Below are 25114 nucleotides of genomic sequence, written 5' to 3' on the forward strand. Positions count from 1 at the left end.
GCTTATTGTTCTTTCTTAGATCCCTCTTGACTTTGCTTGTTGGTCCCTTTGGGTTGACTTTTAGTGCGTTCTTGCACTTGGATCATCATAAGCCTTGTTCTATGACTTGGATGCTGCTGTTTTCAGCCTAGTTTCAAAGGAACAGAAGTTGTCTTCTGTGTTACAAAGGCTTTGGCTGATTTGCATGTTCTTCATGAACTGGCTGGTGGTTTTCTGCAGATCCTGGTAGATTTGAGAATTTCTGCCGAACTAGCTCCAGGCGCTATTCATAGTAGGTTATTTTTTGTGCATCTACTATTCTAGTATGTGTTTCTGCTTTATGGGCCTCAGTATAATTTTTTAATTAGCAGAAATTTCCTTTGTTGGTTCAGTTGACTTTTTGGCGTGTGGCGTGAGTACAGCTTGTTAAACAAGTTATTATGTAATAATTTGATCTGGAACTGATTTACTTTACTAAGTAAGCTATATTTTTCGGAAGTATACGAAAAATGTTATGGATAATGTTAATTTATGTGTTTAAGTGACTCAGTTTGCAATTAGCGAAACTCAATTCAACTGTTCTTCTCTTATAATTTGCTTTTATTGTAGATGCTATTAATTTATAGATCGAACGTTTGAATAGTCAATACCTCAACTTTAACAATCTATTATTATTTCGTGCTGACTGGTGGGTTCAGAATATTTAAACGGACTTAATAATGGGTTGTCTAGTTAAATCAAGGACATACTGATAAACGATCGGCACTTCACAATGTGCGCCGTTTTTAATGCAAACTTAAAATGCACGCGTAGTGTGCTTCAATCTATTCAAATCTCAAAAAGCGTATCAATTGTTAAATGTCGAACACATGGCGCAAATTAGGAAATTATCAGTTTGAAAGTTGCTCTGAATATTTCACTCACAGATAGTTTTTGGCAAAACAGGCGAAATTATCAAAGAATTACCTACATTGGAAATGTGTTGTGTGAACGCATTGTTTGTTTGAGAAATTGCTCAAAAATATAATGAGAATCAAGCTAAAAACTGTGCAATTAAGCATTATGTGCTAAAGTACAAAGTATAGAATATATTTTTAATAACTATGATATAAGTGTTTATATTAATGTCCCATTCTCTTTTAAAAATTACCAGATAAATTGCAAGTTGGAAACTTACAAACAAGTTTTCCTGAAATCTGTTAGTATTAAGAATATTAAGATATTCTCCTATATCTTACAATATAACGGACTGCTTTCACAGATAAAATTACAACTAAGTATATATATATTATACATTCATGTGATAAGTGTTTTTGTGATCTGTCTGGCTGATAACGGGCTTGAATAAATAAAAACACACATTAATTTATATTATCCACTTGAATAGTATTAGTAAATTTTGTTTTGGGGGGGTATTGTTAGAAGATAAATATGCTGAGAGGAAATGTCTTATAATATGAATTATCAGGGTTTGAATTTGATTTATTTTATACGTACCTACGTGTATTTTGCATTTCACATTTTTTCCTTTTGGCAAATATCGGTATTACTAAAAAAGCGAAGCAGTTTTAACTGGAAAGCTATATTTTCATTTTCTCAATACATTTTTGTGTATGTATGTATATTGTTAGCAAATGTAACAAACATATTTTTTGAATTAGGGTACATTATATTTTCAAATGCCTGAGAAAATTCAGACAGTGTTTCATTATATTTTCACATGGCTTATATTTGCTATAAAAAAATGTGTTTAAATAATATTAATAGTAAATAAAATGGTGGCAGGATGAATTACATGTTATTAAGAGTTTATCAATAGTAAAAGTCTAGTTATATACAGGGTGTTCCGTAGGCACATGATACTGCGATATTCTTTGTATCAAAAGAAGACGATCTGACCCAACTTTTAGTAACAATAAATGTCTGGATCTTCCGCTTTTGACGGTCAAAGTTCTTCAAAAAAACTTGTTTTTTGAAATATCGGGAGAATGGTACGATGTATTTTAGTGAAACTCGCTGTGAATTCGTTCTTATGTAAGACCCATATTTTGATGAAACAATAGAGTTCATCCGTTTTGGGTAAGTGGTGAATTCTTGAGTGTCGTGGTACAAAAACTACCAGAACATTTTATTTGGTGGATTTGGATAAAATAAACTCATTTTTTTTTGGTTGATGCACTAATCATTTATTCACAAATTTTGTGCTCTTTGTAAAATCTGGTAGCATTCATAGTTTTTGCGAAAAAAAGTATTTCTGTTTTCTTGCCACTTAACAATGTTAGACATTAACTGAAAATATCAATTAGAAAAGGTCATTCGAAACGAATTTGTGAGATTGATTAACAATTAGTTTATGCCTCGTATCACAATATTTGCAGAGATATTTTTTTGCCCAGAAACTATGAATGTTACAAGATTTTACAAAGAGCACAAAATTGTGAACAAATGATTAGTGCATCAACCAAAAACAAAATTAGTTGATTCCATCCACCAAATAAAAAATTCTGGAAGTTTTTGTACCACGACATTCAGGAATTCACGACTTGTCCAAAACGACTGAACTCGATTGTTTCATCAAAATATGTGTCTTACATAAGAACAAATTTACGAGTTTCACCAAAATACATCGTACCACCCTTGCGATATTTCAAAAAAGATAAATTTTTTGAACTGCTGTGACCATCACTAGCTATTGTTACTAAAAGTTAGGTCAGATCGTCTTCTTTTGATCCAAAGAATGTCGCAGTAGTATTTTGAACATGTGCTTACGGGACACCCTGTATAGGTAAATATATCAAAGCACTGCTTTCAGTTTCCGTTTTTAAAATTTGATACTTCAGATTGATAATTGGCTGATAAAATTAACACGAAACATCATGTCCTAAATTCAAGTTTAATTTAAGGAAGTATGAAAAGCAAGGTTTAAATCATAAAAATACATTTTTTTACAATCAGCTACCTAACGATCCTAAGAAAAATTTTAACATTTAACCAATAAGGTCATAATTTTTTTGAACTACCAAAGCATTGCTTTCAGTTCCACTCGGAACAAGTTTTATCAAACAAACACGATTGAAACCACTAACACATTAATATCAGGTTAAAAGACATAATAAAAATGAGATAAGAAAATATTAAAATTTGCAAGAAAAGTAGCGGCATGAATCTTCATGTTGACGTTTTTGCAATATCTTCGTATTGAAATATTTAACGATGTAGATTGCAGACAGCTGAGAATATAATTGAAAGGTCGTAGGGTATCGCTGAATTATTACAAGCACAATTCATGCAAGTCATTAATTTATACCCTTCCTAAAATTGTATTCCATATAAATCAATTGTTTTAATTAGCGGGAGGCATTCTGCGGATTAGTTTCTGTTTAGAACAGTTTACAAGTGCAAAGTGTAAATCAGTGTTGGTTTTTTTGTGAAAAGTTTTGAAAGTTATGGTAATATTTACCATAAACACTCAACGGCCAGTAAGTAAACGTTTGTTTGTTTGAATGTCTTAAGTTTTTTTTAAAAGTGTTTCTACATGTGTGTTTTTTACTTTGGATTTGGAAAGCGTTTAATTCAGTCTAATGCGTAATAATTCATACATTTTTTTTTGCAAAGTGTGCGGGTTTTCTTTTAATGCTCTCTTATGTGCTTCAGTTGCTTTTTATTTAAGGTTTTTGAGATGCTTCAATAAATTATACTTGCATTGTTATTGCTATTTAGGGTTTTCTTGAGGTAAAAATTATGTTTTCAATGATTTTTAAATATGTGAATATTTGATTGAACGATTTTTGACTTTTTGAATCACTGACTTAACGCTTCGTTTTTGCTCTGATTTTGCAATTATTTTGGGGTATTATTGATCTTTAAGTTCTTTAATACGTTCAGAAGTTTTTGATGCAATTTCAAAATTTAATTAAACGCCCAGTTTAAATTAGGATTTTTTGTCATATTTTGTTTTTCTAACTTTTATACTAGTTAACCTATTTTAATATGTTTCCTGTAGTTTTCTAGCATAATTTGTTGCATGTTATCACAAGGGTAAGAAATGTAGAATGTTCATTTTTCATAAGAAATTTTGGAGAAAACATCAACCAGGTTTTTTAATCGTTTAATTTTTGATACCGCTAATTTTCAAGATAAAACTATTATTAAAATGAGCAAATTTTCACAATAGACACAACTCCGTAAGAATTAACTATTCAAAAATAATAGCGAAACAATTAAGCTAACTAACTTACAAATATTCAAAATGTTTCATTATTTAGTACATGATGCGACCGGTATGCCATTGAACAATCGTATGTGTAACGACTAGTTTTCTTATATTTCTCACAAATTTCTGATATTTCTCTTTTTCAAAAATGTGATGGCAATAATTTTGTAGCGTCGACTAAAACCCAATCTAGCAAATTATATCTTAAGATTTATTATTTGTGGCGGAGCTTCGAACAACGAGTTCTACAAACTTCTTTCGAACTCGACCAAGTATGGATTGAAAAACACGTTCCTTTGTTATATAATAGATATAATTTAAACCAAAAAAAAAAAAAAAAATACGTCGTTGTTTCAAATTTGCTTCTGATAGAGCCGCTTTTCGTATTACATAAAGTTTACCAAAAGTCTTACTATCAAGTAAATTTGTCTATATTTAGGCACTGATAGCAGCATATGGATGCATACGCTTTATCTCGATACGTAAATATTTATCTGTTATGTTATTGGTGTTACCTAAAAAAATCTTCTCAAACCTCTTTCAAGGTCGCATAGGTTATACAAGCCAATATGTAAATCTTATAACCAAATTTGCATCAAACTTATCAATTTACATATTATACACACACAAGTGTAGATAACTTGATGTCCAAAACAATAAAGAGCGGTTACGCAACCAATACGAAAAAGTGGTTTATTTTATCTAACACTTGGAAATATTTTTAATTATTTGCTGTTGAAGTGTTTCAGTGTTGTGGATTTCAATTGCTATCTGGCCCCGCAAGCGATAGTACGTAGTTGCTTAAGTTCGCTTACATTTTTAAATAAATCAAGTGGAATTATTGAAAATGGCTCCAACATTGTACATGTCTGAAATCAGCCCATCTTGCAGAGCTGTTTTGATGACGGCTAGAATACTGGGATTAACGTTGAAAGTGAAGAAAATTGATCTTTCGAAAAATGAGCAATTTACTCCTCATTTCCTTAAGGTAAGGGCCGTTTCAAAATATCTATTTCAAAGCAAAACCCTTTACGTGGAACATATTCACTTCATTTTACCAAATTAAAGGAGTTTGAACAACTTGATCAGAAGAAATTTTCAAATATAAATAATTATTTTCTAATTTATTATGATTTAAAGTAAGGCCTTCTGAAGATAATGTGTCTCTATCTACTGCGTCGCAGATACCATTTTATTGTTTGCATTTAGTTTTGTTATTGCTCACATGTCACAAACATTTATCGGTTATTAACAATATTTTATTGATGAATTATGATTTGGTGTAAATCGGATATGCGTTTTCATGATAGGTATTTATAAATTCCTTAATTCATTGCATTTTGCCCGCAACAATAAAAATGTATGAAAATACTGAATATTAAGCAAACACTTTTTTTGTATGCTTGAAACTTGTTTTAAAATAATGTAATTTCTATAGTTTCCATATTTAAGTACATTTTCAATCAATTAAGAAGTAAGGAAAATTTGTTTAATTCGTAGAACTTTTTTCTATGCTTAAAGTTACATTTTTGAGCTTCTCAGGAATGGTCTAAAGACCATTTCCTTATAGTCTGTCAAATATTCATGCTTAAACACTTCTAGATCATAAAATGTTGCATCCTTTTATATGGACTGTGAATTTCAGTTTATTGCTTCCAACTTTGAGCAAATATTTTCTATTTACTAGTTTGTGTCTTGCACATTTCAATTTCCCAATAACTAGGCCAGATATTGATAAATAAACATTTCTAATGCCTAAAAAGGCACACGTTCAAACACAGTATGGCCCAAAATTCTCTTTTGGACCGTCCCAAGTTTTACTTCGTGTCTTACACGCTTCTAAGGTCCATGTTGCAACAATCTTGCTCATATTGATAAATAAAAGCAACTTCACTTTAGACGCAGTGGAAATTTCAATCTGATTCTTCAAGTAGTAAAAGCAAAAGTAATTTTTTTACTTTGAGTAGACTTTGCACAATTTGGTACTTTGTGTGGCAAACTTCTAAGACCCTCTCAGTTACTGGGTCAGAGGTCGGTCTGGTCTGTAACCATTTCTGGAACGTAAAAAAGTCTTCACTTTAGATACGTTTTGAATCTCATTTTAATCCTTCAAGTGGTTTTCATCAAATTAATTTGTGAACTTTATTTAACCAGAGTTTTCACTCTCAATTTGAACTTGGTGTTTTTTACAGTTCCATGGTCCATTTCTCAATAACAAGCCAACATTTAGATGTGTAAACCTTTATATAACGGCTTTGACTTTAGACACAATGAGGACTTTATTTTCATCTTTCAAGTGTTTTCAAGAGTGATTTTCAAGTGTTCAGAGCCAATTTTCGAACTTTGATCAGAATTTTCATAATTTGGCGTTTATCTTTCTAATGGTTAATTCTGAGCTAATTCGTGAGCTTCGGTCAGGATTTTCACAATTTTGCGTTTTGTACTTCACACAGTTTTCAATGGCTACATGTTAAACTTCATTTTGATCTTTCGAGTTGTTTGCTCAGAACTCATTTTTGAAGACCAGACTTTACACAGACAGACAGATATTTCGCACACCTAAAAAGCAGAAGTTAATTTATAGGGTTCACATGATTAGATACTATTAGACGACTGTTGTTGCTTATGTTATTATCTATTATCAAATCATGTCGACAAGTAAATTATGCTTCCACTTTGAGCTAAAAACATCTAAGAACTTTGGGAGATTAGAATGGAAATTGAAACCGTTTTTGGACCTCATCACTCAGCATTTCCTAATAAAACCATCCCTCCAACATATTTTACACCAACAGGCTAACCAATATTGTTAAAATCCTGCCAGAAAATCCTAGGACATTTTTTACTGAAGTGTGTAAGATTTTTGCAAATCAATCAAAGTAAGCAAAATCTTCATACATTTTCTGACCCGAGTTCTCCATGCTTTTCAGGCCGTTTTTTAGACCAATTGTTTCTAAGATTAGGTGAAATATTACATTGCAATAGGCAACTAGCTTAAAAGTGCTCAAAAAGATTTAAAAATATAACTGAAATCCGTTGATAAGTTATCAAGATAATATAATTGCACCTTCTCATATAAGCTACGTATTTTATATCGCAATTAGACGACGTCCACTTACAGATTTTTTTACAGAGCTTCAAATATCTAGGACATACAATCTTTAGTATAGACTTATTTTGGAATTATTGATTTAGTGAACCGATAAGCATATAATCTACACTCTTATTTCAATTTTATTTTTCTTCTAAAGAATATTTCAATCTAAAATTAAACTCTTGATAATTTTAATAAAGGAAATATTAGTGGCTTGATCAGTGCCATTTGAACTTCAGCTAAAGCTCAATGTGTCGAACCGTTGTTCAATATTTACATCCACAGAGTGTTTGCGGCCACAATTCTTAGCGTAAAATATTCGAAGAAAAGAAGTAAAATAATTGAATATGTGTACTAATAAATTGCAAAGTAAATGAAAGCGGTCGAGAAGCAAAGTCGGAAAATTCTAATTAACATGTTAATATTTTGGTCGTAAATATTATTATTTTCCAGTTCAAGCATGTTCTATTGGGTTCTTGTGAAAAAAATCCTGAATAACGTTCAATTTAATTTCGCAAGCTTTAAGAATATTCGCTTATTTGAAAAACGATAGCAACTTTGCATATTTAACCAGATCCTCATTATAGATATTTTCAACTGAACTCGACACACCAGCGAAATATTGAGGGTTATCAACTTAGAGGTCACCCGCGTTATACATACGCTTATTCTTATCACAATTATTTCCATTTTATGGTACCATTTGTACATTTTTTTAAGATTTTTATGTTGAACTGTCACTAGCAGTTGATTCTGTTTTAGCAGATCAATCCCCAACATACCATTCCAACACTTATTGATAATGGCTACGCAATTTGGGACAGTCATGCCATCATTGCGTTTTTGATCGGAAAGTATGGAGTTGATGATGAACTTTATAGTAGCGATATAATGGAACGTGCCCTAATTGATCAACGACTCCATTTCGATTCCTCGGTCGTTAATAATTTTACCAGAACGATCTTGGTAGGTCCAGCAAAGGAAATATAGAGCTTGTCGATTGAATGAAACATGTTTTCGTAGAATCCGATGCTTTATGAAAACGTTTTTATCGATGTTGACGATTATAAGGATTCCATCTACAAAACGTACTCAATAATGGAGAAATTTCTGAGAAGTTATCCATGGATAGCAGGAAAAAAGCTGACGGTAGCTGATTTGAGTCTGATTCCTTCTATTACATCTCTGGACGTAATAGTGCCTATAAAAAGAGAGGATTATCCCAACCTTAAAAACTGGATGGAAAGGGCCGAACATTTACCATGTTATATTGAAAACGAAAATGGTTTGAACCTACTGAGAGATATGTTGCAGAAGAAGTGTTGTTGTCCCTGCTAAGGGCAGGGTAATAATGATACATGTTGTGTTTTTGTGTTAATTTTTTTAGTTTAACTGTTATTAAGAGGTTGTCTTTGTAACCTCCAATTGTTTTATCTTTTATCAGCGTTAATCAAGCATTGAAATCCGGCATTTAAAATGCCAATGTCCTCAAAATTATTAGTTGTACTAGTTAATCAATACTTTGACAATATTTTTCAATATGAGTTAAAAAATTTAATCAAAAACCCTTTTCAAATATTAGTTGGAGCAGTTTTGAAACGTCTCGTTATTTATACAGGCTGTTTCAAATTCAGTCAGATTAATTCGTTTCTTTCAACTTTCTCCTTAGTGAATTCAGAGCCCAAGAGCGTGTTTTGATGTGACATGGAAAATAAATTGAGCAGTGCGTTTCGTTCTGAAATATCTCCAAATCGTGATGTTCGAATGTACTTTCTGTTTGCCCCATCGGAGCTTTGGTGATAATAAATTACGATTAATGCTCTGAATTTGGAACAGCATGTATTCTCCATATCTAATTAGTTCTTATTTAGTGGTAAGGCATAGTAGGTATAAACTTAGAATTATTTAGCTGAAAATAAAGCTCATGCTATTAGATAATAAATATTTTATAAACATCATGTTTGTTTGCTTACTGAGTTTTGTAAAGTTGTCCCTCAAATGTTTTTATCTTCAGAATGACATCAACTTCCTTTAAAATATTGGTAAATGTTTACCAAAAATATTAAATCCTTTTAATATTTCATACTGTTTTTTTTTAGTTTTCCATTTTATTTCAATCATTCAAAACGTATAAAACTTTTCGCGTTCGATTTCTGATTGTTAAACATTTTTGCGGGCTTAGGAAGTGAACGTTTCCGGGCTTGGGAAAATTGCTTCTTGACGTTTCGCTCATTTCTGCGGTGAACATTATCGAAGATCAGATAACGGTCGAGGTTTTGTTCCATGTTTCTCTCCGATGAGTGATTCTTAAGATAAAGCTGTTCAGGAGCCGAGTGTTCCAATAAAATGTATTTTATAATTTTCAAAGAAAATACCTGAAGATTGTCAGTATTTTAAGTAAAACTAAAAATAATTCGTTTTTTTGAGTAGAAAAAATTGCTTAAAAAATGTTGCTAAAACTGCAATGACCTGAAATTTTAAAGAAACTTGAAAAATCTTCAGAGCGATGGTGATGGCGAATTTTGCAAATATTTTTTTGAAAACTTGCTCTAGTTGTTTTTCAAGATAATCTTAATTTCTTTTGGTAAAAAACTGAAAATTATTTGGTTTTTGTGCCAAATTTTCGAAAGTTTCCCGCAAACCGATGAATGAGGCGAATTTTCATTCATTCAGCAAACTTCATTTTGTCAGTTTTGGCTGCAAAGATCCCATTATTGTCAGAAGAGAAGAAAATCATCAGAAAATAATGTTTTTTTTTGCGTTTTTGATTAAAAACTTTTAGTTTTGTAATCGGTTTTTTGAGAAAATCTTAATGATTTTCCGAAAAAAACGAAAACGAAAAAAACGGGACGTTTTTGTCCCGAATTCGAGGCTGAAAAAAGTTTTTGAAAATTCCTACAAAGCTATAGATTTATCTCGTAATTTATCCCGTAAAAGACCTCCAGATCGTCAGTATTTTTAAGTGAAACTCTTCAGAATAGAGCGTTTTTGAGTGAAAAGTAGAGCAAAAAAATCAGCAAAAACTAAAAAAACTAATTTTTTTAACAAGTTCTACAGGCTTTAGAGGAATAGAGAACGAGTTTTCCAAATAATTTATTATAAACTTTCGCTGATTCTGTTTGTTTTTTGATAGAAAATTATTTGATTCTTGTCCCAAATTCGAAGCTAGAATGGAATTTCGAAACTTTTTACAATGGGACAAAGGAGGCGAGGATTCTAATAAAAAAAAATTCATAATTTTTTGCGGAAAATACCTGAAGATTGTCAGTATTTCTAAGTGAATCTTTAGAAAATTGAGCATTTGCATTTGCAGAGCAAAACTGGGAAAGTCTGAAATTCTGAAGAAATGTTGAAAATATTATTGATAAATGGCCCTTAGAATAAATCTAAAAACAAGTAAACAAAGTCATCAACATTTGTCCGTTGGGTTGGCGCACCAAGCCATTTGCGTAGCACTGCGCCAACTCCTAAAAATTCATTGAGTTACCCAGGCCTACTACTCTGTGGCTCTTAAATCTTAAAACCATTAAAGATACGGTTATCAAAATATATAATGTAAAATCGATTTTTTTTTTAGTTTTTCGAGACTATTTTAGGAACAATATGACTGAATTTTTGTGTTCCTTTTACTAAGACTTATTGCTACTTTGCGAGCCTAAAGTTACACATTATTTCATTTTAACAAAATAGTAAACATTAAGCTAAACAAATTGCTTCGATTTTATTCGAGCTTATCATCGTAAAATGTCTGGTTGTAAATTGACTTGAGTTTTTTTAAATAAAACGCCAAAATAGAAATATTTATTTGTTAAAAAAACGTTAATCACTTCACAAAGCCGAAAATAAATTTAACTTTATTTTCGATGCTTTAAACATTTTATTATTTTAATTTATTAACTGCTTTTGGTCTTTTAAATGAAATTGATGAGACTTTACTAATTCAAAATTTTAGATTCGAGAATTTTAGAGTTTACGTTTAAGTAGAGAAAAACTGATTACTGTTTTTTGCTAGAATTTCGAAACAAACCAAAATTTGTCGTAGTATACAGATTATTCAATTTGGAGCAGTAAAGTTAGTTTGGCTTCTGGTACAATCAGAGGTGAAACCGTAATAGTTTGAAACAGCTTTTCTGAGTTATCCATCAAAATTTTGTTTGTTCGAATCGATTTCATTCAACTATTTATATCAATAATATTATTATACAACTAGTCCCTACTTGCTTTCATTTATACCGCATTAATTTAGTGTAGACAAAAAATCAGTTTTTAACATAACATTAGTAAATCATATAAATTCCAGTTTTAGTATAAACGAAATAATTATGCGCATCATAATCAGCAGCAGTATTGTTTCAATTTTTTTTTGAAATATTCAGTTGCTGTTTTTAAAGCATGTTACTTTGGAGACTTTGATATTCTATCTTATAATTCACATAGGATTCACATTAGTGTAAATTAGCGGTAATGATAACAAAATAATCCTTTATGTTAATAATAAATTAAAATTATACATGCAATGATGCTCTTAGTGTTGCGTCTTGAATTAATGAATGTCACTGAATACATGATTGTATAGCATGCATTATCTAAGATTCCATTTCGTTATTTTAAATCATTTGACTACCAACTGTACATCTGAAGTGAAAATATAAGTATACACTATGGCCATATCACTATACTATTTTGAGTCGGCCCCGCCAGCTCGATCAGTTTTAATGGTTATTGCAGCCTTGGAGTTGAAGGTTGATTTGATTCGAATCAATTTATCTAATAAAGAGCAGTTTGCCGAAGAATTTCTGCAGGTAAATTAAATGACATTCATTCAATAAATGCATAAACTACTAAAATATTTTCCATTCAATAAATTCCTCCACTTCAGCGAAATCCTACTCATACTGTTCCCACTTTGGACGACAACGGTTTTATAGTCTGGGATAGTCACGCTATAGTTCAATATCTGGTAGATAAGTATGGGAGAACGGACGAATTATATCCGAAATCTTTTGAAGAACGCACCAGAGTAAATCAAATGTTATTTTTTGAAACAAGTATACTATTTCCCTCCCTGGCACGAGCAGTGGTGAGTAAACTTCAAATAAAACTGAAAATAAAAATCCACCTCTTCACTTTGGTTGTTTTTAGAGGCCAGTGTTTTATGACAATGCAACTGCAGTACCGGATAATAAAATAAAAAATATAGAAGCATCTTTTGAGTTCCTCGAAACATTTTTGAGTGTCACCAATTATTTAGCTTCAAACCATTTAACCATTGCAGATATTTGCGCTTTATCCACTGTTAGTACAATCCAAATTTTCCATCAGGTTAATAATGTTAAATACCCCAAATTGGTTGCTTGGTTATCGAAGTTGAAATCTTTGGAGTTTTACAATGTTAATTTGGATGGCATACAGATGTTTACCGATATGTTTATGCCCTTGTTAAAGTAGGCATTTTTTTGCTGGGATTAGTTAGTAATTGATAACAATTAGGTAATGGATGTATATTGAATAAAAGTTAGTTTACACAATGTCTTGTTAATATTAAACAGAACGGTTTTTGAATAACTACGCAAAGCAATTACAGTAAAATGTTGTTAACCATTGACTTCGAGTTATTAAGAGCCCAAAAAAACGATTGTTCGTTAGTTTCTGGCAGACGATAGTGAAAACTGATTAAGAAGCGAGTATGTACATCATTTTATTCATTATTACCTACAAAAAGGTACTGAAACTTCTTTAGATGAACGACCGCAAGAAACTAAATAAAATTGTTTTTTTGACCCATAGAAACCCAGGAATAGAAATTCTTCTATTCTATAATTTACCTGATATATTCTTCTTTATGTTTTAATTAATTAATTACGCGTTTACTTAACTAATTAAATTAAAATTGAATTTCTTTTAATGCAATTAAATTTAATTAAACATCCTTTAAATCATGTACGCAACTTTTTTTTACTATACTTTTATTTTGACTAATAGCTTTATACGCAATTTCATTAATATGTATTATTAATTCTTTTCTCCTATTTTGAATCGTACGTCGAGTTGCTATTTTATACGATTACATCATTATAAAGTCGAAAAGAAACTGTGCTCTCTTCCAGAGTCCTGATGATGGCTAAAATATAGCCGGAACGTTGGGAGGCAGTGTTTTCTTTACAAATCGTTAGCCGAAAACTCATGAAACCTTTTATATACCTTGAGTTATACCTAAAGTTATTAGATCAGATTAATTTATATATTTGATAAATTATGATTTTTAATAACTTCCTGTCACATTTGAAATTATTTCAACTTATGGGTTGGTTGATTACTAGAATTGACTTTAAATATTCATAGAACCCATTTCTGGTTACATTTTTCATCCAATAATTTATAATTTTGTTAGCTTCAACGCCATTTTAATTATATTAAGCAAAAATGAATCATTTGAATTTATAAATCGTCATTTTCTCATTTGCATTATTAGTGGATTTAAATTGGAAGTAAGTTTACTTATATTTTAAAGTGTTAATTAACAATTCGTTGAAATAAACCATTCTCATTTATGGGAATAAAACTGCAATATTTTAAACAAAAATGTGTCTTACACTTTCTTTCTGAAATTGGAACTTAAATAAGTTTGATTTAATCAATAAATAATCAGCAAGACAAAGAAGGCATTCTAGTTTATCTATTGACTTAAAATATGAAATGTTTAACCCTGTTGTTTGAATCTGTAACTGTTATAAACACATTTACATTCTAAAATGTATGTCCAACTTCTATTTCAGAAACGGGAGTTAAACATGATTATTTTGGTACTAAAACAATGTTTCATTAAGCTCTTTATTAAATTATAACATTTTTCAATTGTCATAATTGAAATGTAGAACATATTTAAAATTTGTCGTTTAGAACAATTAGATTCGTTATCATTAAAAAATATTTTTTTGCTCATTAATTTTCTTGAAAAGGCTAAATAAGTTACAGATTAATTTAAAATTATTTTCTTTTTTATTATAAATTATTTACATTTATTATTCCTATTGAAGGACATGGGACTAATTTGGAATAAAAAAAAATGCTGTCGTCTTTTCTCAGTTACCTCTGATTAGCTTAATATAAATATAAATTGTTTCCGCATTTGAAAAACACAGTTCAGCCGGCAGTCAGTTATTTAAACGGTACAGTAATTTCTTTACAGTGAAATATTCTGTAGTCAAAGAAGAAGTACATTTACTATTTACGAAATGGACATTTTCGCCTGCAAAAGTTGTGTGCAAAAGAAAATTGCATTTGTGGTCAGCTTAAAACTTAACAGATTATTTCTGTGTATTTTTCGAACAAACGGAATATTTTCGGGCATTAGCTGCGTTATTTTTTCATCAAACGTTTCTCTTGCATTTGCTGCATTCCTTCTCAGTTGTGCGGACTGTGACGTAAACGTGCGTGGTTCAGTTTTTAATAAAATTGCAACCGCCATTATCATTTTCTCCATTTTTAGTTGCATATAACTTTTTTAAGCCACTTAAATCAATATTCCACATATTTCAAATATAAATCGACACAAATTGCAAAAAAACGCGACAAATTTCCTTATGATCCTGATGTATTACTTCAAGCTAAGTTTTGTGTTTAAATTAGTCGCGAGTTATTAATTTCATTTTTTTACCTGTGAAGAAACCGGGTGCTTCTTCGAATAAATTCCGATGTTTACCGTTAGCTAAGGGTTACTACAGGTTGATAGGTTTATTTCTTGCCACTGGTGGTTGTGCCTCATTATGTCATTATAACAATAAGTTTAAAATTCAAAAAAATGCATAAAAATTTCTCGTGAAACCATCACTTTCAGCTCACCAATACATTTGGTATCATTTATACCCATAATATTCTCAATAATTGAAAGGCCAAAAAAATTAAGCTATACTATGTCTGTAAAACTGCATTATATTGAGGCGTCTCCTGCAGCTAGATCTGTAATGATGGTAATGAAAGTGTTGCAATTTCCCGTTGAATACTTGGAACTTGACTTATCCACTAAAGATCAGTTTGCGCAAATATTTCTTCAGGTAAACACATTGTCGCCTCTAATAGTAAGCAACTGACAATAACCAATTATGTATATTTAGCTAAATCCTGCTCATACTGTTCCAATTTTGGATGACGATGGGTTTATACTGTGGGAAAGTCACGCCATAGTCAAATATCTGGTGGATAAGTTTGGGAAAACCGATCAATTGTATCCCAAAGCACTTCAAGAGCGAGCAAAAGTGGATCAAATGTTATTCTACAATGCCAGCGATTTATTCCCATTGTTGAGGGATGCAGTGGTGGGTAATAGCGTACACGCTGCTTAGTTAAAAACCCAGTTTTGGTATTTACAGATACCGATATTTAATGCTAAAGCACCATTGCAGAGTAGTTCAGTACCAGAAGACCAAAAGAGAAATATCGATAGTTGTTTGGAAGAGTTGGAACAATTCTTGAGAACATCCGATTTTTTAGCTGTAAATCGTTTAACTATTGCCGATATTTGCGCTCTGTCTATTCTTAGCACCATTAACTATTTCAAAGAGTTCAGTAGCTGCAATTATCCTAAACTGAATAAGTGGTTGAATCGGTTAAGAAGTGACCATTTTTACAGAATCGAGTTGGATGGTTTAAGGAAGTTCAGTGATATGTTCTCTACTCTATAAAAATATAATCATTGAGAAGCTAATATTAGTACGATTTTATTTTTTATTCTAATTGGCTTAGTTCTTGCCTAACAGAATCGGTTCTCATTATTTCTTCAGTTTTACGTTTTAATTTAATATTTCTGAAAATATAATGTCTATTGAATTAAATTTAAAAGTAATCGACTGAATTAACAGATGATCAGGCACACTTTCATTGCTTTATGCTATAGTTTTTTCATTCTTATTTCTTTAAGTTAGAACCGTATGTTTAAACTGTATTTCAGTAGCGATTTGTTACGTTTAGGATTTGTGTTTTCGCAAGGCAGTAATTATGGCAATAATTCAGACTTTAAATTAAAGATCGAGTCGCTCAAATTTACTCCTGAAAGCTTTTGCAGCATCTGAACTTCAGCAGAATTATCAATCAACTGTCTCAATTGCCGGGAATATTTTTCAAAGTATAATTGAAAAATACCAGATTAAATATACTGGCTGGTAAAAATCGAATTTCTTCTTCCAGTAAATTATACTGTAGTAAATAATAAAAAACACACAAGATTAATATGTGTTAGTAGATGCGAAAGTTCTTTAGTTTATCATTTTTAAATAGAAAGAAAATTATCGGAAAAGATTGGCTTTCGCTTCCATTGCATGAAACTAGTGAGTTTTTTGGGCTGTTTTTGGCGCAACACTCTTCTGATGCAAGCCGCTCGTGGTTCTGAAAGTTAGGATCTCTTCCTGGAAAAATTGTTTCAATGTTCAGACAAACAAAATTTCAGAAAGTAAATTGTCAGAGAAAATTCGCTAGATCAGCAATTTATTGTATCATAAATAGAAACGGTTCTTATAATTTCTTCAGTTGTACTTTTTATTTTAATATTTATGAAAATATAATGTCTACTGAATTAAATTTAAAAGTAATCGACTGAATTAAAAGATAGTCAGACGGTCAGGCATTGCTTCATGCTACAGTTTTTTTATTCTTATTTCTTTGCGTTAAAACTTTAATGAGATTTTATGATTATTTGAACATATTCGCCGGAAAATTTACAGCAGAAAATACGCTTGTGCGTGTTTTTATCAAAAATTAAAACGCTTTCAAAAAGCGAATGAAAATAATCAGGGAAATTAAAGCCTGAAATACATTCAAATATTGTCTAGAGAACAACAGCTACAACTGTTCAAACACTACAACAAATCGCTCAAATGCTTTTTAAAAAAATATAAAAGTAGAACAATTAATCTTTAAAATTTTTGATGTTAACAGACCTGAAGATAAATATGAACAATAAATGAAAGAAGAACTGATCTTACTTACCATATTTTCACCAAACAGGGATAAAATATCCCTTGAAACAGTTCAAACTTGGAAAAAGGTTTTGCGTGAACGTTTTTAAGTCTGATTTTTTCAACTAGTTTTCTCATATGCTATGGAGCATACAGCATTATTTACACATTTTTTGTTTCTGGTTACCGATTGTCTTTGATATTTATATGATTAAATTACGTATTCGTCTGTCTTCTTTAAATTTACCTTCGTAGTATTTCCGAAAAATGTAGATTTTGCATTTATTTTTTATTTTTTATTCCTGATCGATCGTTGAATGGTTTTGATCCATCCATCCAGTTTGTTGAGTTTCTTTATACATATTACTTTATTTCATTATTGTAAATTAAAAATCCAAGTTAAATGTTGAAATGGAAGCAGACCTTGAATCAAACCTTGACTTGTACCATACAATCGCGAAGAGAAAAGTTTGCTGGAAACATCTTCAAAAACTTTTTGTAAAAGTCTTTCACTTTCCACTTTACTTAATATTGATTCCGATTTGAATAACCACCTTTCCAGTTTTTTATACTATATTGTGTTACATTCAAAAGTGTCTGTTTCGTAACTATTTTGATCACTTGTTAAATTTTGCTATAAATTGGCCATTGGATTACTGTAAAATCATAAAAAATTGCAATACTCTGATAGATCTAAAGTAAATGAAATGAAAAATCTAGAATTAGATGCAAGTAAATTTGTTATTAATTAAAAACTGTAAATTTTCAGCTATCGCAAATAGTTTACTTGAAATTGAGTTATTTAAAAAAATCAGTTTAGAACTTATGAATGTCGAAATCGAATCGATCAAATTGATATAACGATGATTCATTCTAAATTGTTTTACATTTCTTATTTACAATCGATTGCTGTTTTACACATGTTTCGGGTTTAAACATTTTTAAGACATTCTATGAATTGGGCCCACAAAACTTTCTTTGGCTCTACTGGGATCAAATTCTAGTCGAAATTAGCGTAAAACTAAATTACTCAAATTTTGGATTGCAATCGCACATGAAGACATAAATTAATTTTTGAGAAGCATAACTTTACTCTTTGTCCACAAATTTGTGCAAACTAACGGGTGTTTGCAGTTTTCTTACGATGGAAGTAACAAAATGTGAAAAAATACCAATAAAGCATTGTACAATATATTAAAGAAGTCTGAATTACGAAATCGGATACATATCAAGCCCATGTACTGATCAATAATCTATATTTTAACATCGCACAACTTAAACAAACATATTTAATTAGAAGAATTTGACAATTTTGGTATTTCCAGCACAATAAAAAAAAACAAGGTGGTGCATTAGCAAGTATATTTTTTAAAGAAGCGATTAGGCAAGTTTGCTTAGAACCATTCCTTTGAATTGGTCCACACCTTTCTGATTGGTTTCATAATATGGTAGAGCTTGCAATCGTGCAAGCCAAGCACTTATTCTGGGATACGTATTGCTGGCGATTGGTACAATAGCTGCGTTACTACTTGATACGGTTGCTACCAGGCTAAAGTCAGCGATGGTAAGCTCATCGCCAGCTATGAAATTATGTCCCTCCAGCAGTATTTCCAATGACTGATAGGCTTGCGTTATGAGGTCGGCCTTATCCTTTTCAATCGTTTTAGCTCCACCTCTTAGTAAAGCACCCTAAAAGCATTAAATTTATTGGGATATAACTTAACATCAAATTGGTTTTAATTCTTGTAGAGATTAAATCTTGTAAAAAAGTTTTCAACAATGACATCAACTTTATCGGTCGTTGATGTTAATATAAAAGCGATAAGGACTGATAATTAAAATGGTGTTAACAGATTAGAAATGTACTTACGACAACAGCACCTACTCTGGGAAATACAATTCCCGAGTCGAAATGTAATCGTTGGTCCACAATTGCTCGCTTCTTAGCATCCTTGGGGTAAAGCGAGTCATTCTTACCATATTTATTCACCAGGTATGCGTTTATAGCGTGACTGTCGAAAACAGCTAAATCTCCGTCTTGAAGGGTTGGAACCGTGTGTAAGGGGTTAATCTATACGAAAAACAATTATTTCAGTAAATTGAGGACAGTTGATAATTAAAACTGTGTTTACACACTAAATTAAAAAAAATTAAAATAATAATAGTGTCATTAAACTTATTTTACCCCCAATTTTATTTTCTCTTCGTATTGATGCCGCGATAAAAATGACTCAGTTATCGTTTTTCAGCACATTTTTTAGCAAGGAAATTGTCGTATTTGGACAAATGATATTTAAATGATTTTGTTTATTTTGACATGCATAATTTACCTTGAAAGTACATCTTGAAAAACCCTTAATAAATTATTATCATTGTTCATTTTTGTTTTTCGAAACGCAGTTATAATATGCAACGTTGAAGCATTAGGTGTTTGTATATTATAGAATAATCTGTTAAGCTTTTTTGTAAATTTTATCATCTTAATAACTATTTTAGAATACGCTAAAATGGTTTTTTGGTTTTTCAAGCTTCCACTTGAAGCGCAATTCACTTCCTAACACTGTGTGAATTTGATCCTTCAAAAAATGTATTAATTTTGTATTGTTAAATACAAACATGGCGGTAAATATAAATCATATTAAAAAACAATTTGTGTAACTAATTTACTATGAGATGTGTGGGCTACAATGTAATTTTTGTTAGCATGGGGAATTCGAAATTCTTAAAATATATGAAATCGCTGATTTAAGGAAGCAATTTAGGTAAAATTTCAGTTGTAGAACGGATTTAATTTCATTAATAAATAATAAATTAATAAGCATGGCTTCAAATATATTTTTTAAAATTCAGTACTGTTTAAAAAATAATTACGTCACTCGTATACTATAATTCGGAGCAAAACGTGAAGGAACCATTCCACATTTTTGTGTCTCATAAATAATTTAATTTACAATTTTTTTCGGTTGAGCATTTGTTACTTAACTTATAATACAGGTAAATTTCATTGAATATCGATTGAATAAATATTTTAACCGACTAGTTAGCTGCTGAAACAATTTTTGCTATTTCAAGGTCTAAGATACGGCAATGGACTATCTGAGCCGTTAATAATTAACAACAATTATCCACTTGAAATTGATATCAGTGGCTTGCAATGACAAATTGGAGTTACCAATTTTACATCCTATTTCCACATCCTTTTTAGGAAATCATTGTGGCCCAATACGTTTCCGTTCTTGATAAGTTATGGGGAATTTCCAAATTACCTCATTCTTTAGTCCGTATAATTGGTAATATTTGCTGAATCACTACTTGAAAAATTAAGCTAATTGTTTTGTTTTTTAAAAGTGTGGATGACTATCTATGGGACATTATCGGCTTTTGTATTGTCAAATAATTTATAAATAATACACCGAAAATATATTGCAAAATTAGTGTTATGTTAGTAGCGTCGTGCAAAACATGTTTACCGTTCATGGAGAACAACTAAATAAGTACTTAAGTGAAGATTTGGGTTAAAAATAAGATGTCTACCACAGAAAAAATCTAATTTGAACATTATCGGTTAAAATTGAGCAATAAAAACTTTAAGTAAACATTTTCTGCTCAACAAATGCGATGTGCGATGTGCAGAGTGCATAAGTTGCTTTAAAATAACATCTCTCTCACTCCACTTGTTTTCCATCAAGGCAATTTATCTTGAGAAGTGTAAATATTATTTTGAACAAAATTTGACATTCTGGAAAGGGATTTAATTATTTTCTAAAATAATCAGCATTGAGTATAAGGCAAAGTTGATTCAAACATTGATCAACTTTTAGCCATGTCTCAAGGGTTCTTGAGACATGCGATCTAACAATGATTATATTTATAAACTTCAAATTCGATTTGCTTAATAGTGGGATTAAGAAATGATAGATAGAAACAATTTATTTTTCTAATATTTTCAATTATAGGACGAAACCCTTGAATCGAGGTGAAAAATCGTCTTTTAAGCGAAAAATCGTTTCTGTTTTAAACTTTTTTCTTTCTGTGCATTCGAGTCTGGTTCTATTCGAGCCAGAACTTCAAGCAGATTTGAAATCCAAGTAAAGACGAACGGTTTAATAAAATAAAATTTGAACTACAACCTGCTAATTGAAGTTATTTGCAACATTTTCACTTCTTACCTTTAAAAATTGCGGAGTTAAGTGTTCGCCAGCTGCAAGATTAACAGGAATCAATTCCACATCCAAGCCCAATGCAGCAATAGTCAGAAGAGTGGATCTGGCAGCAGGACTAGCTTGAGCGTAGAAAAGTTTCGGTTTCGACGACATATTTTTTTGACTGGTAAAAAATGTAGATCTTCACTGGACAAAGAACCAACGGAAAATGAACAACGAAAAACACAAACCGAGCAGTGAAATGACGTCCTTGAACTACTAGCGTGAAAATCAGAATTGAAACGTTTAGTTGGATGAATGTTGTTTTATAATAGTAATCCACAGTTAAGTGGGAAGTATTCTAGATAACGCTAATTGCTTAGTCATTCCGTGTTGAGTAACAGAACTATTGATTGTACCCTTAACACTGGTTTTTTGCTGCATTGTTGTTTTTTTCGCCACTGCGTATTGGGTTTTACCTTGAAATCTCAGCATGGATTGTTCAACGAAGAAGGAATTTTCGATTCTAACGAAAGTCATTATTTACACCCATGTTTATGTTAATCAGCGTAGTAATTTAACCGGTTTTGATACATAATTGGTTAAAATAGAGTTTAGGAAATCTCGTTTTTTCGTCCAGGTTTGATTCTTTGTCGTCAGACTTGAGCAAGCTTGCTTTAAATCTTAATTAGGTCGAGAATATCTTCAGACGATTTTTATCTGACCAGGAATATGTGTTTTTGACATAAATTGACCACAGAACACGATCCTCAGTTAGTTCCACTGAGTCACGGAACACCCTGTATCTCGTGAATTTATAAAGATTTACCTGGAAAATAAAACGACTAAATTTTACTAATAAGTAACTTTACAACGTCTCAAATGAGTACATTTTTATAACGCCTTATAGATCGGAAACTAGGTGTTTTTCAAGCACGGAATATTCAAACATTTGTATAAAATAACTTGTATTCAAATCTCCTGTAAGGAATACATCGAGAATTGTATCTCCACTTTGCATATTTTCTGATTGCTCCCAAACTGTAGGAAACTGAATTAAAATAATCACATACATAACTATGTGAAATCTCCAGTCCAAGTTTCCATTTATAAAAATGCACAAACTTTTCTTGAAAAATGGCGATCTATTATCGATTTTGGTGCTGGTTTCGTGAATGTCCAGACTTTGAACCATTTAGCTGATTCACGGCCTTGGATACCAAAAATGTATAAAATGTTCGTTATTTTCTCAATTTTATTTTATACTTTTAATATCAGAAACTACATTTTTGTTTTGACGGAATATAAAGTGAAATCTTCATTTATTTAAAACATTTTACAACTTCCAGATTATTTACTCTTGTCCATATGAAACAAAAACAAAGCAAAATAGATAATAAAAAATATATTTAAGTATTTAAATCAAGCACACTTAAAATTAGTGACAAACGAATATTTTACAATTGTTCAACATTCAAAACTAAACTTTAACGTAACAAAGTTTACTTACATAAATACGTTCAAAAATATATAAATTAATTTTTGCAGAAAGTAAAACATGGGCCAATAGAAACCCAAATAAAATTCTACAGACATTTTAATGTTGCAGTTTATAATAAACGCAAAGGTTTCAAAATGAATGAAGGGTAGACATATTTATAAACTGGCTACTGGCTAATTTTTGTCTGTTAAACAGAGGATAAAACTGTAGGACATTTTTAGACCCAATAATGAGAAACTTTATAGAAACCCAAACAAATTGGCTTGTAGCCCAACAAAAAAATTGATAGATCAAGAAACATTTACACAATTTTCGTTATAGACATTTTTTCTCCAATTAAAAAAAAATGGATTATCTGCCTCTTAAATTCGTTTTTAGCGTTATAATGTTGCGACAATTGGCTACTAAACATGTTTTTTAGTCGTTGTCTGTTTTACTGTCTGAATTACAAACGCAAGTCGGATTATGTTTAGACATAACCCGATTACTTTGATTCCCAATAATAATTAGGAACTTTTTTGTTAACTATAACTATTAGAAGCTCCTTAAATAAATATTGCTCATTAATAGCAGGGAAATTTAATAATCTTCAAGTTTTATTCTCAGGCCATTTTTCAGTGCTACTTCCCCTTCCAGCGCAGCATCGTAGAAATCGAAAGATTTAAGGTGCGAATACCACTTCTTTAAGCATGGAAATTCCTGTTCATCAATGGGCATAAAGGCGTTTTGAGCTATCATTGTCGCAAATACACTTATATCAGCAATCGATAAATCAGCACCAGCAACAAATTTGTCCTGCTTTAAAATCCTTTCTAAGATAATATAACTGCTTTTAGCTCGTTCCAATGTTTTTGGATCAAAGTTCTTTTGGTCGTCGTAAAATATGGGTCTCTGGAAGAAATCGGGATTGCAATTAGAAAGAAGCAGATAATATCTTATAGTTACTAGACAGTCGCCCATTCTTCGAAAAAGCATCCCACAGTCAAAATTGAGAAATTGAAGAATCTTGAGTTTTTCTTTGAGGTCTTTCGGGTACAAATCAGTGTCCTTTCCGTATTTTTCTTGCAAGTACACCAATATAGAGTGACTATCCCATACTATAAATCCCTCATCATCTAATGCTGGCACTGTGCTAGTGGGATTAATCTAAAAAGGAGTATTTATATATATATTTGTTAGTACATATCTATATTCTTGTTGTAGCAAGCGCTTAATTCATTAATTTGTGATATACATCAGTCCATTAATAAATAATGTAAATACGCAAAGTATTTTTTCGTTCTAAAGCCACGATTACCGATCAGCTTCATGAAAGCTTGTTCGTAATTCCACGAGTTTGAAGAACGAGAGAAATTGGACGAGCACAAAGGATTTCTTGAATGTAAAAACTACTTATGATGGCGTATTCTCACTATATTTCTTTTTCCTGCAATGCCACCAAATCGATTCAAAGAACAGTACTTACTGTCTAACCATTGTACATATCTAAGTGATTCCTTACCTTGAGATACCATTCAGAGTAATTCTCCTGTTTAGAAAAATCCAATTCGTGTAGGTCTAAGTAAATGTTGAAAGCTTTTGCAGCCATCAAAACCGCATTTACTGGTGGGCTTCCCAATGTGATATACAGTTTTTTCCCCATTATTTAAAATTAAATTAAAGGCGATTGTTAATCTAGCGAATTTCAAGTGTTAATAAACGGACAAACGGACTGCACTGGCGGACCATGCTACAGTAAACTTCTCATGTGAATTTACTCGGATTTTATGTCAGGACTGTACTTTGTATTCAGTCAAGATGCTAGTCGAAAATGGCCAGTTGCTTTGGTTTAAAATTCCCAAAGATGTTTATATTTCTTTGTACTTTAGTTTATTTTTATTACTTCTGTGTTGTTTTAATTTATTACTAGGTTTTCCCATTGCTGAAAGCCTTTATAGTGCGTTCGCTCATTTTTATTCTCAAAAGAGTCTCAAAGCTATTGAGCAAATCAGCCTACGCGAATATAATCAGGTTACATCAACCAAATGTTTACATATTTTAGACGGAATAAATCGAACTTCTTGCTATTTATCTGGAGAAGTGCAAAATAATTCAAAACACAATGAAAAATATTCTATTCTAAGTCGTGGTTAACAACCCTACTTAATTCCTTTAAAAATTATTCATTTAAATTTGTTTCCAGTTTATTTTATGGTTTTGCCGAATAAGAATAATACACCTCAAAATACGAGTTTT

The 25114-nt window shown here is 31.1% G+C and overlaps 5 protein-coding genes across 8 annotated transcripts; 3 read left to right on the top strand and 2 right to left on the bottom strand.

Annotated features, from left to right (window-relative positions):
• Positions 1-3292: 3292 nt before the first annotated feature.
• On the top strand, positions 3293-9242 carry LOC109533072 (glutathione S-transferase 1). Of its 4 annotated transcripts, none has more exons than XM_019898274.2 (4): positions 3293-3458; positions 4934-5180; positions 8049-8252; positions 8310-9242. In XM_019898274.2, the coding sequence occupies exons 2-4, from the start codon at positions 5040-5042 to the stop codon at positions 8622-8624; spliced, it is 660 nt and encodes a 219-aa protein (XP_019753833.1). In that variant the 5' UTR covers positions 3293-3458; positions 4934-5039; the 3' UTR covers positions 8625-9242. The 4 variants fall into 4 exon arrangements, with proteins under 4 accessions (XP_019753833.1, XP_019753834.1, XP_019753835.1 ...); XM_019898275.2 differs by having other exon boundaries at positions 3294-3458; positions 8052-8252; XM_019898276.2 differs by lacking the exon at positions 4934-5180 and having other exon boundaries at positions 3303-3458.
• A 1953-nt stretch (positions 9243-11195) lies between these two features.
• On the top strand, positions 11196-12814 carry LOC109533064 (glutathione S-transferase 1). Its single transcript, XM_019898258.2, has 3 exons — positions 11196-12088; positions 12166-12366; positions 12429-12814. The coding sequence occupies exons 1-3, from the start codon at positions 11948-11950 to the stop codon at positions 12732-12734; spliced, it is 648 nt and encodes a 215-aa protein (XP_019753817.2). The 5' UTR covers positions 11196-11947; the 3' UTR covers positions 12735-12814.
• A 2204-nt stretch (positions 12815-15018) lies between these two features.
• LOC125504293 (glutathione S-transferase 1-like) lies at positions 15019-15988 on the top strand. The gene is made up of 3 exons (XM_048666092.1): positions 15019-15340; positions 15401-15601; positions 15656-15988. The coding sequence occupies exons 1-3, from the start codon at positions 15200-15202 to the stop codon at positions 15965-15967; spliced, it is 654 nt and encodes a 217-aa protein (XP_048522049.1). The 5' UTR covers positions 15019-15199; the 3' UTR covers positions 15968-15988.
• Positions 15989-18413: 2425 nt separating this feature from the next.
• On the bottom strand, positions 18414-21826 carry LOC125504292 (glutathione S-transferase 1-like). The gene is made up of 3 exons (XM_048666091.1): positions 21406-21826; positions 19107-19307; positions 18414-18925 (listed from the first exon to the last, which is right to left on the bottom strand). Exons 1-3 carry the CDS (start codon positions 21550-21552, stop codon positions 18617-18619), a joined length of 657 nt encoding a protein of 218 aa, XP_048522048.1. The 5' UTR covers positions 21553-21826; the 3' UTR covers positions 18414-18616.
• Positions 21827-22768: 942 nt separating this feature from the next.
• LOC109533063 (glutathione S-transferase 1) lies at positions 22769-24638 on the bottom strand. Its single transcript, XM_048666093.1, has 3 exons — positions 24381-24638; positions 23825-24025; positions 22769-23770 (listed from the first exon to the last, which is right to left on the bottom strand). The coding sequence occupies exons 1-3, from the start codon at positions 24519-24521 to the stop codon at positions 23459-23461; spliced, it is 654 nt and encodes a 217-aa protein (XP_048522050.1). The 5' UTR covers positions 24522-24638; the 3' UTR covers positions 22769-23458.
• Positions 24639-25114: the final 476 nt, after the last annotated feature.

The sequence above is a fragment of the Dendroctonus ponderosae genome, unplaced genomic scaffold, assembly GCF_020466585.1.
Source record: "Dendroctonus ponderosae isolate FM_Combo_2020 unplaced genomic scaffold, Dpon_F_20191213v2 Dpon_F_20191213_4, whole genome shotgun sequence".
In the NCBI taxonomy this organism is placed as follows: Eukaryota; Metazoa; Arthropoda; class Insecta; order Coleoptera; family Curculionidae; genus Dendroctonus; species Dendroctonus ponderosae.

Excerpts from the sequence above, each read along its gene's own strand:
- LOC109533063 (XM_048666093.1), bottom strand. The coding sequence starts at position 24,521 with ATGGGGAAAAAACTGTATATCACATTGGGAAGCCCACCAGTAAATGCG. Across the intron at positions 24,026-24,380 it reads ACTCTGAATGGTATCTCAAG|ATTAATCCCACTAGCACAGT; the intron begins GTAAGGAATCAC and ends ACTCCTTTTTAG. Across the intron at positions 23,771-23,824 it reads GAAGAATGGGCGACTGTCTA|AGACCCATATTTTACGACGA; the intron begins GTAACTATAAGA and ends GATTTCTTCCAG.
- LOC125504292 (XM_048666091.1), bottom strand. The coding sequence starts at position 21,552 with ATGTCGTCGAAACCGAAACTTTTCTACGCTCAAGCTAGTCCTGCTGCC. Across the intron at positions 19,308-21,405 it reads TAACTCCGCAATTTTTAAAG|ATTAACCCCTTACACACGGT; the intron begins GTAAGAAGTGAA and ends TTTTTCGTATAG. Across the intron at positions 18,926-19,106 it reads CCAGAGTAGGTGCTGTTGTC|GGTGCTTTACTAAGAGGTGG; the intron begins GTAAGTACATTT and ends TAATGCTTTTAG.
- LOC125504293 (XM_048666092.1), top strand. The coding sequence starts at position 15,200 with ATGTCTGTAAAACTGCATTATATTGAGGCGTCTCCTGCAGCTAGATCT. Across the intron at positions 15,341-15,400 it reads TTGCGCAAATATTTCTTCAG|CTAAATCCTGCTCATACTGT; the intron begins GTAAACACATTG and ends ATGTATATTTAG. Across the intron at positions 15,602-15,655 it reads CATTGTTGAGGGATGCAGTG|ATACCGATATTTAATGCTAA; the intron begins GTGGGTAATAGC and ends TGGTATTTACAG.
- LOC109533072 (XM_019898274.2), top strand. The coding sequence starts at position 5,040 with ATGGCTCCAACATTGTACATGTCTGAAATCAGCCCATCTTGCAGAGCT. Across the intron at positions 5,181-8,048 it reads TTACTCCTCATTTCCTTAAG|CAGATCAATCCCCAACATAC; the intron begins GTAAGGGCCGTT and ends ATTCTGTTTTAG. Across the intron at positions 8,253-8,309 it reads ATTTTACCAGAACGATCTTG|AATCCGATGCTTTATGAAAA; the intron begins GTAGGTCCAGCA and ends ATGTTTTCGTAG.
- LOC109533064 (XM_019898258.2), top strand. The coding sequence starts at position 11,948 with ATGGCCATATCACTATACTATTTTGAGTCGGCCCCGCCAGCTCGATCA. Across the intron at positions 12,089-12,165 it reads TTGCCGAAGAATTTCTGCAG|CGAAATCCTACTCATACTGT; the intron begins GTAAATTAAATG and ends CCTCCACTTCAG. Across the intron at positions 12,367-12,428 it reads CCTCCCTGGCACGAGCAGTG|AGGCCAGTGTTTTATGACAA; the intron begins GTGAGTAAACTT and ends GGTTGTTTTTAG.